This window comes from Eschrichtius robustus, chromosome 15, assembly GCF_028021215.1.
Source record: "Eschrichtius robustus isolate mEscRob2 chromosome 15, mEscRob2.pri, whole genome shotgun sequence".
Taxonomy (NCBI): Eukaryota; Metazoa; Chordata; class Mammalia; order Artiodactyla; family Eschrichtiidae; genus Eschrichtius; species Eschrichtius robustus.
In genome coordinates, this window is record NC_090838.1 from 39,740,889 (window position 1) to 39,753,612 (window position 12,724).

The 12,724-nt window shown below is 36.0% G+C and overlaps 1 protein-coding gene across 1 annotated transcript in view; it reads left to right on the forward strand.

Annotated features, from left to right (window-relative positions):
• The window catches only part of MSH2 (mutS homolog 2), a 73,531-nt gene that overhangs the window by 52,805 nt on the left and 8,002 nt on the right, over positions 1-12,724 (forward strand). Inside the window, exons 9-11 of the mRNA XM_068564010.1 lie at positions 6,551-6,674; positions 8,133-8,283; positions 10,713-10,810. Of these exons, the coding sequence (XP_068420111.1) occupies positions 6,551-6,674; positions 8,133-8,283; positions 10,713-10,810 (373 nt within the window). The remainder of the gene's footprint in view (positions 1-6,550; positions 6,675-8,132; positions 8,284-10,712; positions 10,811-12,724) is intronic.

A 12,724-nucleotide genomic window follows, 5' to 3' on the forward strand; every position in this document is an offset into this window, starting at 1 on the left:
TGTCAGTTTCATAAAAATTCTCCATGTATTTGTGGATTATGAGTGCTCCCTAATTTTGGTTGCAGAGTTCTCTATATGTCCATTAGATAAAGCTTTAGTTGTTTTGTTCACATTGTCTGGATACTTGCTAATTTTAATCTGCTGAGTTACTGAGAGAAATGTGGATATCTTCATAAATTCAATACATTTTTGCTTCATATGTTTTCAAGGCACAGAGCTGTCATTTATTTTGTGTGTGTGGGCAATTGAACCTTTATCATTCTTAGGGATATTTAAATAATAGTAATGCTATTATTATGTAATGCTTTTTGCCTCAGATTTATTTTGTCTGATAATAAGAAAGCAGTGCCAGAGTCCTTTTTTGTTTTTTGCATGGTATATCTTTTCGCATCCTTTGTGAGTCTTTTTGGTTTAGGTAAAACTTATAACTGGATTTTATTTATTTTAAAATTTAATTTGAGGGCTTCCCTGGTAGCACAGTGGTTGAGAATCCGCCTGCCAATGCGGGGGACACGGGTTTGAGCCCTGGTCTGGGAGGATCCCACGTGCCGCGGAGCAACTAAGCCCGTGTGCCACGACTGCTGAGCCTGCACTCTAGAGCCCACGAGCCACAACTACTGAGCCCACGTGCCACAACTACTGAAGCCCGCACGCTGCAACAAGAGGGGCCACCGTGGTGAGATGCCTGTGCACCTCAGCAAGGAGTAGCCCCAGCTCCCTGCAACTGGAGGGGGCCCGCGGCAGCAACGAAGACCCAACACAGCCAAAAATAAATAAATAAAGTAAATAAATTTTTAAAAAATTAAAAAAATTTTAAATTTGATAGGGACTTCTCGGGTGGTGCAGTTGTTAAGAATCTGCCTGGCAGTGGGTTCAGTCCCTGGTGCGGGAAGATCCCACATGCCGTGGAGCAACTAGGCCCATGAGCCACAACTGCTGAAGCCCTCGTGCCTGGAGCCTGTGCTCTGCAACAAGAGAAGCCAGCGCAGTGAGAAGCCTGCGCACCGCATGGAAGAGTGGCCCGGCTCGAAGCGACTAGAGAAAGCCGGCACACAGCAACAAAGACCCAAAGCAGCCAAAAAAAAAAAAAGTTTAATTTGATAATCTCTTTTTTTAAAGTGGCAATTTGGATTTATTTCTACCAAATTATTTTGTGATTCTTATCGTTCCTCGTTCCCCTTACCTGTTTTTTCTTAATTTTATGTTGATTGGGTTTTAAATATTCCCTCCTCTATCCTATGCTCCTCCTCTATCCTATGCTCCTCCTCTATCCTATCACACATGCACTGGTTTGAAGTTCTTCACAAATTTTTTTAAAAAATGTGTATACATAACTCATCAAAGTCAAAAACGTTATCAGCATCTTCTTACTTCTCCTACAAAATACTAGGACCTTAGAATACCTTAGGTCAGATTATATTTCTTCATTACTGGCTGATATTTTAGTTCTATCTTTTTTACCCCTTAGATTTCTCTATAGTCAGTGTTAAGATTTGCCCATATGCTTACCATTTTCTTTGCTGTTCATTTCTTCTTCCTGGATATTCTTTAGGAGTTCCTTTATTGGTGGGGGGAGTCTGTTAGATTTTGTTTGTTGGAAAATGTCTGTATGTCACCCTTGTTCTTTTTTTTATTGGGGTATAGTTGTTTTTACAATGTTGTGTTAGTTTCTACTGTACAGCGGAGTGAAGTAGAATTCCGTGTGCTATGCAGCAGGTTCTTATTAGTTATCTATTTTATACATATTAGTGTATATATGTCAATCTCCCAATTCATCCTACCCCCGAACCCCCGCTTTCCCCCGCTTGGTGTCACCCTTGTTCTTGAAGGATATTTTATCTGAGTGTACAATTCCACATTGACCGCTACTTTTCCTTAGTACCTGTAAGATTGTGTTGCATTGTCCTTTGGCTTGCACTATTATTGTTTACAAGTCTTGATCCCAGATATTGGTTCCTTCTACTACACTGGGTCCAAAAGTGGATTTCTTTTTTATTTTTCCTATTTGGATTTGCTGTGTTTTCTTAATCAGAGAATTTATGTCTTTTATCAGTTCTGGAAAATTATCAGTCATTATCTCTTTGACTATTGTGTTTCTTTACTCTTTTTTTCTAAAGCTATGATTAGACATGTGTTAGACTTTTGCATTCTTTTTCTGCCATGTGTCTGTGCTTCTCTCTTTGTGATTATTTCAGATGGTCTAATTCTTCAGCTCTAATATGTTGTTTAACCATCCCATTGGGTTTTTAAAAAATAAATTTATTTATTTTATTTATATTTATTTTTGGCTGTGTTGGGTCTTCGTTGCTGCGCGTGGACTTTCTCTAGTTGTGACGAGCAGGGGCTACTCTTCGTTGCTGTGCACAGGCTTCTCATTGTGGTGGCTTCTCTTGTTGCGGAGCACGGGCTCTAGGCAGGTGGGCTTCAGTAGTTGTGGCACATGGGCTCAGTAGTTGTGGCTCAGGCTCTAGAGCACAGCCTCAGTAGTTGTGGCACAGGGGCTTAGTTGCTCCACGGCATGTGGGATGTTCCTGAACCAGGGCTCAAACCCATGTCCCCTGCATTGGCAGGCGGATTCTTAACCACTGCACCACCAGGGAAGCCCGGGTTTTTGTTTTTTTTTTTAATGATTGTATTTTTCATTTATAGAAGTTGTTTGGTTCATTTCTAAGTCTGCCTAGTCTTTTTTTTTTTTTGAAGTGGTATCTTGTTCTTTGCTCATGTGTTCCATTCCCATTCTTAATATTCCATCTCCAAAATTTTTTGGATTTAAATCTGCTCCTTGTCTTCTTTCTGCTGAGTCTTACCGTTTTGTTTTTTTTTTTGACTCTCTTACTCGTGGTGGCTTGTTTCCTTGTCTGTTATGTATGTTTAGATTGTGAATTCTCATTTATCTGGGTTCCTTCTGTGCAAATCATACAGGCAAATCATATATCCTCTCAGATAAAATTTGCTTTTGCTTTTGCCTTATACCCTACAAATGTAATTAACCCAGTAACACATTTAAGTTAATTTCTCAGCCTGTAACTTTCTACATTTGTTAGGGCAAAGATTTAGCTGTTGAAAAAGAAACCTCAAATAAATAAATAACAGTGGCTTAAACAGGAGTAGGGGTTTCATTTTCTGTCACGACAGTGTGGGCATAGCAGCACATGGCTGGCAGGGCAGCCCCACTGTCTCTGCACCCTGTCTCCTCCTTTACTTCTCTAGCATCCTTAGGGTGTTGCCTTCATTTTCAAGGTCCAGGATGGCTTACTACCTTATCTTTATTCCAGCCAATGGGAGAGGACTAAAGGGGAAGAGGAGGACACATTCTGGAAATGATACACATCATTCCTGCTCACATTCTGTTGGTCAGAATTTAGTTATATGCCCACACCAGCTGCAAGCGAAGCTGGAAAATGTAGTCTTTGTTCTTAGTAGTTACGTGTCTTGTGAAAAATTGTCAGTTCTGTCACTGTAGAAGGAGGGGATAATAGAAATGGCCACACCCAGCAGCCTTTTTCACTGCTAAGACATATAGCAGACATTTGAAATCCCAACCCCAGTGAAGGCAGGCTTTTATTTATTTATTTATTTAAAATTAATTTTTATTGGAGTATAGTTGATTTCTAGTGTTGTGTTTCTGCTGTACAGCAAAGTGAATCAGTTATACATATACATGTATCCACACTTTGTTAGATTCTTTTCCCATATAAGTCATTACAGAGTACTGAGTAGAGTTTCCTGTGCTAGACAGTAGGTTCTTACTAGTTATCTATTTTATATATAGTAAAGGCTGGCTTTTAGTCATACATTGTCAGAGAGGAGATTCTGCACCCGCCTTCCCTTTTCCAGGGGCCCAGGCTGATAGAGGCAGGTTTCCCTAATTGTTACCATATCTCATGAGGTAGGTTTTTAACATGGTCCCCCGGCCTTGCCCTATGCTGGGGACTCTCCACTTTGCAGGAGCTCAGACATAGTTTTCCCTAACTCAACTACACATTTATTTGAAAAAGTGCTTATAATATTTTATCTAGTTTTTCTAGGATAGTGGAGTGTTTGCTTTTGTTTTTGAAGATTTCTAGTATCTTCCATACTTATTTTCTCTAATTAATCTCTTTCATGTGAATTCTCTCTGATTATATCAAGTCTTTTCTACTATGTCAGTACAGGTAATTTGATTCAGCAGTATCTCTCGTCTTCTTTGTTGTGTTGTATTTATTTGTATTTTAATGATATTGCTAGGATCTAACTTCCCTTCCTTATTCTTTTTATCTTGTTTCTTGATTTCATTATCCCGTTTTGGAGTTCTAAGCCTGGGATTATTTTGTTCCATTTCCTTTATGTAGTCTGGTGTAATGGGTGTGTGTGTGTCTGGAGCTAGGTGGGTGATAATCTGAAAGACAACTCGTAGAGGTCATTATGTCGTGTTTGTTAGAATACCTCAGTTCTAGGTTAGAACACTTAGTTGGGTGGTATATTTTCTTATCCCTTGTTTGGGAGGAGTAAGGCATTACTGAAGGATACTCCATTTGGTGTGTGGCCTAAGAGTGTTTACTAAGTTAGAGCTCAGTCATCACTTTCCCTTGCTTCACTGGGGTCTCCCAGCAGCATTTTCAGAATGGTATTCCCCCATCTGCAGAAGGAGAATGTAAGGGCACCCCTCAACTTTCTACTCTCCAGGTTGGGGTTATTAGTGAGATTTCTCAGGGTTTTGTTGACTCACCAGAGGATTTCTGGAAGGTGGGAGTGAGGATAGGAACTAAGCCTGGCTCAGCCTCACTTCTCTTTAAGTTTCATTGGAAGAAGGCAGTTCTGTAACACTGTCAATCCACCATTGTAGCATTATTTTTTTCCTTGGATTATCATAAGTCTTGGTCCTTGTTTCTAGATCATCTTCGTTGTTTGTTTAAATAACTGTATAATATTCTAGTGATGTACGATTGTGCAAATATTGTGATGTTCTGTTATTTCCAGGTCTTGTTGTAACAGATAAATCTGTAGAGATTTTATTCATCCCTGTGTTGTTTGCTTCTGTTGCATTATTTCCTTAGATTGAATTCCCAGGAGTAGAATTGCTATGTCAGAGTATAACAAATATCTCTGAGTCTTGTCTCATATTGCTTTTTCTTTTTTAAAGGTTATAACAACTTAGATTCTCACCAGAAATGAATGAGTATACCAATTTCACTATAGCCTCATTAGTATTTGGTGATAGGTTTTTTCTTTTTCCTTAAAAAAAATAGCTATATTGGGCTTCCCTGGTGGCGCAGTGGTTGAGAATCTGCCTGCCAATGCAGGGGACACGGGTTCGAGCCCTGGTCTGGGAAGATCCCATATGCCGCGGAGCAACTAGGCCCGTGAGCCACAATTACTGAGCCTGCGCGTCTGGAGCCTGTGCTCCGCAACAAGAGAGGCCGCGATAATGAGAGGCCCGTGCACCCCAATGAAGAGTGGCCCCCACTTGCCGCAACTAGAGAAAGCCCTCGCACAGAAACGAAGACCCAACACAGCCATAAATAATAAATAAATTAAAAAAAAAAAAATAGCTATAGAATAATATCTTAAGGTTGCTTAAATATTCATGTGTTTTATTATTATGGAGCTTTAGCAGTTTTCTGTGGCTTTAGTTTACTACTTATTTTCTCATCTGTGAGTTGTATGTTTTTATGCCTGCCCATTTAATGACTTGATGTTTTTCTCATACATGCACACAAGTGCCGTTTTATAAAAGAAAACGTCAACATTTACATTTTTATATTTTGCAAAGCTATTTTTACAAATCTTTTGCCTTTTAAAAAATTAGGTTTATTTGAAATTTTAAATTTTGGTATATTATATAATTAAATCTTTTGTTGGTTTAAATTGAGAAAGTTATTTGGTAAATGTTTTATTCTCTTTTTTGCTAGCTTTCTGTATTGTGATTTTATTTCCTTATCGTGGTGTTCAGTTTTGGTGTGTGAAGAAGGTGTGCTCTGATTAAGTGGATAGTAATTGGGAGGAATTTATATCAATCTCACTGAATTTTTAAAAATCTTGTTTTAGAAAACTGACTCATATTTTTACATAAAATTAGGTCTTTTCAATAGTTCTTAATGTCTATAAGGATAGGATTCATTCTTTTTAAAAAATATTCTTTCATAATTTTGTTCACGTTTTAGTCATTTTGTTTTGTTTCAAAAAGGGATTTCAAGAGCTAACTTTTTGAGATTCCTAAGATGGATCATTGATTTGGGCAAAAACTACATATTCTGTTACAGTCTTTAAACATTGCTTAGGGAAAAATATAAATAAAAATAATGAATACTGTTAGGGACAAAACTATCAGCACTATGTTTCATATGAATAATTTTTCTATATCTAGAGATCTAAGCTCCTAATAAACAGAGCTCTTTATATCTGTTAATATGTAGAAACTCCTTATAGTTGTGACTGAGTAACTTATGGATAGTGAATCACTTAATTCAAAACATTAGTGAATTTTAAATTAAATAAGCAAAATACTTTTCATGACTTCCATCTTTACCCATCATTGATAAAATTTAGCTACTCTTTGTTCTGTCTCTAGGTGGAAAACCATGAATTCCTTGTAAAACCTTCATTTGATCCTAACTTGAGTGAATTAAGAGAAATAATGGATGACTTAGAAAAGAAGATGCAGTCAACATTAATAAGTGCAGCTAGAGATCTAGGTAAGAATGGGTTCTTGGAGGTTTGAATAATTCTTTTGTCTACATAGTATCCACACTGGAGCCAGAATTGCTTTCCTAGAAGAAACAATTGATCATGCCACTTCCTTGTTTAAAGTGCCAGCCCCCTTTTCTACTGAATAAAATTACAGTCACATAAAGTTTACATACAGGGTTCTTTACATCTGGAGCCTGGCCTCCCCTTCAGATTCTTCTTTTACTAATTTCCCTAATCCCAGGATGACCCCACGTTCCTGCCAGACAAATCACCCTACATGCCCTTGCATCGTGTCTTTTAAATAAGACCTGTTTTAAATGTTACCTCCTCTATAAGCCTAATTCTACCAGGAATAGTTCATTGATTTGGCTTTGGGGTTCCCAAGCACTTCATTAATACCAACTTAAAAAAATTATTAGATTTGAATTCCCTAGATTATCAGTTCCCTAATTAGTCTCACACTGTTTTGTTCTCTTTTGCTCTGAATTTATAAACCTCTTTGTTCTGAGCATCTCTCACATGTATGTTGAACAAACAAATCTCAGCATATTAGAAGACCCCTCAGAGCAGTAATACTCTTGTATATGCCCATACCAACATATATAAAAATTTTTGCAAATAGTTTCCTTGGAGAGTCCTTATATGAACTGGACCCTAGATTTAAGAATCTTTGCCTTGAAGGATATTGAAATTTACCCTCCTCATTTCATAGATCTCTCCATGTTCTCTCTATGTCTCTTTCCTCCCTGGTCAAGTGAGGTCTGTCTTTAGTTGTTTGCTGCTTCTAACCTTCCATAGTCATGCTTTAGCAAATAAGTTTGTAGATACTATCTCTCTCTTCTGGTTTGGGGTCTAAAGATCACAATGATGAATGAGATTATGAGGACAGGACAAACATAAAAACTCAAAAATCTTAGATGCATAAAGTCTAGCTGATTGATCATTGCTTGTTTTGTGAAGCTTCCTACATTTAACACAAAGTATATGTCCTAGTTTTTCTAGGGCTTCATTGTCAGAGTCTCAAGTTTTTGTTTGGAAAGTAGATTTGTTTTCTTTAATTATACTCTATATTAGTTCCAGAGAAATGCTTTGGTTAACTAAAGAACCCTCAGCAGAACTTCTCAAGGACAATGACCATTTCTTATCTACCCTCATGCCCACAGCATCTTAGAACAGTGTGTGCTACCCACTGCTGGTGCTCTGAAGCCTTGGTTGGGTTTACCTAGAAAGGCCTCCGCATCAGAAGCTAACATTAATAAGGGGATTTAAGTATTTTCATGTAGTTTTTTGAGTGAAGTAGGATGTGCATCTTTCCCAGTTGGATAATATTAATAATTTCCAGTATGCTGTCATGTAATAAAAGTGTATTTTTCACTATTTAGATTTAAGTATTTTAAACACTTACATTGAAAATGGCTGTAGATATCTATGACATACTTTTTCTTTTTTTTCTGATCATGAAGGCTTGGATCCTGGCAAACAGATTAAACTGGATTCCAGCACACAATTTGGATATTATTTTCGCGTAACATGCAAGGAAGAAAAAGTCCTTCGTAATAATAAAAACTTCAGTACAGTAGATATCCAGAAGAATGGTGTTAAATTTACCAACAGGTTTGTAAGCCTATGTTAAATTAAGTCTTTACTAGTCCCATGAAACTATTCTCTGATGAAATGTGAATGTTCTATGATAAGGAAGTTTTACCGTATTTATTGTTAATTGATATAAGGCATAAGATAAGATTGAAGCTTTTTTTCCCTTACAAGAGGTTGGTCAGATATCCCAACACCACTTGTTAAATAATTCATTTTTTCCTCATTGACTGAAATGGCACTTTGGGTCTATTTTTAAGATTATTCTTCCATGTATGTCTCTTACCATCCTTTTATCAGTATGAAATACATTGTATTACATTTATTTTATGTTTCCATATCTATTAGAGTTAGTTCCCCTTCATATCTCTGTTAGTTATTTTCACATTTATTTTTTCTAAGAAAACTTTGTTAACCTTGATCAATTAAATTCTTCTGGTGTATCAGTTGGATGTATCATTTAGTTTAGGGAGATGTCTACCAGCCTTAATAAGGCCATTCATTAGACTACAGCTTTTTTTAAAAAAAAAAAAATGTGTTCCATGTTGTAAAAAAATCTTACCAGTTTTTTTCTGCGTTTTCTCTTGCTGATGTTAGGAAGTTCCTGAGGCAGATTATTCATGGGTGAAAAAAGAATTATTTAAAAATAAATCTTTTGTGACTGGTAGAGGGAGGGCATTTATCCTTTCTCTTCTGTATTGTTCTAGAACTTATGGCCAGCCTTACTCCACCCTCCTGAATATTCTTAGTATTTACAGCTAACTTTTGTATATATGATCCTCTTTTATCCATTTATTTAGTAAGTGTTTTGAGTGTCTGTTACATGCAGACGTTCTTCTAGGTGTTCAGACAACCTAGTAATGAAAACAGTCGGTCTGTTTAGTTTGTTTCTCATAACAACTCTCTGAGATAAATAGGACAGCTTACAGTTCTCTCACTTTTTAGATGGAGAAACTGAAACTCCAGTTCCCCGGGATTGGACAGCTAGTAACAATAGATACCAAACCTGGATCTTCTGTTGCCAAATTTATTAGTTGCTGTTTCTCAATCACACTATATCCCTGATTCAAGAAATTTATATATGTTATAACTAACCAGTGGGTGACTGGAAGATGATTATAACACTCCAAAAGTTCTGTTTTATCTAAGCCAAAATATATATAGAGGTTGAACTGACCGCAGTGGTTCCAAAAGTTGTGAAAAATTCATTCATTCATTCATTCATTCATTGCTTTTTGTCAACAGATTGCTTGCTATGGATCTGACTCTGAGATCATATAATTGTCCTTCTTAAAAACCTCCAGTGTCTGGAGACAGAAAAAAATTAAATGTTTACTATAACCTGTACAATCTGATTCCTGCCCACCTCTTCTTTTCTCTCTGTCAGCTCTTCCCATCACACAGCAGTCTCACTTTTATAATGTCTTTGCTTCTTTCTTTTCTTCCTTTAATTCTTTCCAGTTGCCTGTTTCATAGTCTTTTTGTGCCAATGTACTGTTCTTGAGCTGTATGTGCATGTTATGGCATTGGCTGGTTCCATCATGTTCACAATTATTGCCTTGATTGACTAATACCCTCCTCCTTCTGTTAAGTACTTCCCCCTCTTTCTCGTATCCTCTGTGACCCCCCTCATCTTGTCTTTTTGTTTTTAATTTCATTCCCTTCCTTTGATACCAGTGAATATTTTTTCTCTCTATTCTCATCTTCAGCAATTTTTATTTCAACCTTTAATTTTCATTTACTCTTTAAATTGCTCAATAAGATTGTTTTCAAAACATTTACCTTACTTTGACAACTTTCAGTATCAAAGGCTGTTTCCTACAGTAATGAGAGAAACTGTGTGTGGGGGGGTGTGTGTTATTTATTTTTTAATCCAAGTATAGCTGATTTACAGTATTATATTAGTTTCAGGAATACAGCATAGTGATTCATTATTTTTATAGTTTATACTCCATTAAAAGTTATTACGAGATAATGGCTATATTCCCTGTGCTGTACAATATATCCTTGTTGCCTTATCTATTTTATACATAGTAGTTTCTATCTCTTAATCCTATACCCCTAATTTCCCCCTCTCCCCACTGGTAACCACTAGTTTGTTTTCTATATCTGTGTCTGTTTCTGTTTTGCTGTATACATTCATTTGTTTTATTTTTTAGGTTCCATTTAAATATTTTAGAAAAGGTCACAGACCAGAATTTTACTCAAGGAAATAATTGTTATAGCAAGAATACTATTGGTGCCAACGGGCCATTCCAAACAGCATGAATGTTAATACACTGAATTCCAGCCACATTCGCCCCTAATGAGTTGCCCATTTTCTACTGATATTTCGATTTTAATTGTTTTGATGCTTTATAGGATAATACTCTGGATATATTTTATATAGTGCACATTACCTCCAGTAGATGTTTTAATATTTTTAATAATACCATTATCTTGATTTGCAGTAAATTGACTTCTCTCAATGAGGAGTATACCAAAAATAAAACCGAATATGAGGACGCCCAGGATGCCATTGTTAAAGAAATTGTCAATATTTCTTCAGGTAAATTTAATAGAACCAATACATTAAATGTCGAAGGTTTGTGGCAACCTACCTTGTCAAATGATGGTTAGCATTTTTTTAGCAATAAAGTATTTTTTAATTTAAGGTATATACATTTTTTGTTATTGCACGCTTATAGACTACAGTATAGTGTAAACGTAACTTTTATGTGCACTGTGAAACCAGAACATTTGTGTGTTGCTTTATTGTGATATTCCCTTTATTGCCGTGGTCTGGAACTGAAACTGCAATATCTCCAAGGTATACCTGTAGTAGTCTTGAAAAATATGTTGAACCTGAATAGTAACAAGAAGAAAAAAAATTGGATAAATTTAGATTGTGGGACATACTTTTTAAGGCCTGCACTCTTTAAAAATGTCAGTGTCATGGAAGCAAAGAAGGAATGGGCAGGTTCTGTTCCAGATTAAAGGATACTTAAAGTGACAGAACAGTCAAAGGCAGAGGATGATCCTTGATTGGATCCAGTACTAGGGGTTGGAACTGGGGACTAGCTATAAAGGACACTATTGGGACAAATTGGCAAAGTTTAATATGAGATAATATGATATTGGTGTCACATTTCTTGGGTGTGTATAGTGATTAAGTAGGAAGATGTCCTTGTTCTCAGGTTATGTGTGCTGGATTATTTAGGGGTAATAAGTCATTTAAAAAGTATAAGCATGTATAATTCTGTAAATTGTTTTACTATTATGAATTTTTATAGTAAGTCAGAAAGAAACATAAAACTTTTAAAGGGTTTTAGTATAATTTATATATTTGTGTTGAGATGAATGAGATTTGTAAAGGTTACATTTTTGCTTGGTGGTATCAGATTGCTGTAGCATGGTAATCTTCTAGTTGAATTATGTTCCTAGCCTAGATTGCATTTGTAAGGACCCTAAAAAACACTACATATATTCAAACTGGGAGTCTTCCCCCAAAATAATATTAACTAATATTCATTAAATACCTAGTAGGTTCAAGCTGCTAGATTTTAACATTTAAATTGAAGGTTTTGTATTTGGAGTCACCTTGAATTTAAATGAAACCTCTTCTTGGTCTAATATACACATTATAAACTATCTTTATTAAAAATGTAACAGATCATTTTTGTAATTTATCTTGCTCTTAAACCAGAAAAGGTGATGCTGTGAAGAGCCAGGTGTTGTGAGATACCAAATATAGACTCTCGATTAAGAGGCTTTTGGTTTTCTTTTATTATAAACCTGTTCTTGTTGGTATGTTAGAAATTTTATGAGTTAAAGTAATTGTGTAAGTACTCCACTAATATTTAAGTAATTCTCACAGGTTCCTATTGCTATATGGTAGGGTAGTATGATGAACTCTCCCCCTCCCCCCCTTTTTTTAATATGTTAGGTAAAACAGGAATAAATTTAAAAGTGGTGAAACAGTAAGAATTATTTGTTTTTGGCCATTCATAAGTTAATTTTTATTTTCAAAAAATATATCACTTTTGTGGGGAACAAGGGAATCAGAGATGAGTCAGATTTCCTGCCATTTGATTAAACTCATAATGTTGTATTTTTCTAAAATTAAACAGTGTTCTCTTGATTGTCTTTTGAAGCTTTTGACACATTGATGTCCATGTGATAGTTCCGTGTGACCCATGTGTCTGTTACACCAGCCCCTCCAACCTATTAAAATTTTAGAATCTATTCTGAAAATTTTGACCATTTTTATTGCCTAATCATGCTTTGCCTAGCATGTGTCAGGGACTGTTTAATGTATGTAATAGCTTTTAGTTTTACTGCTCTAGTGGAGTGTTGAAAGTGTTTTAAGAGACAATTATGGAACTAAATTTATGCTAAAATTTAACTGCATGGGAAAAAAAAACCTCAAGTAACAATCTTGACAGTCACATTATATCTTATTACCTTGTGTTTGCAGGTATCT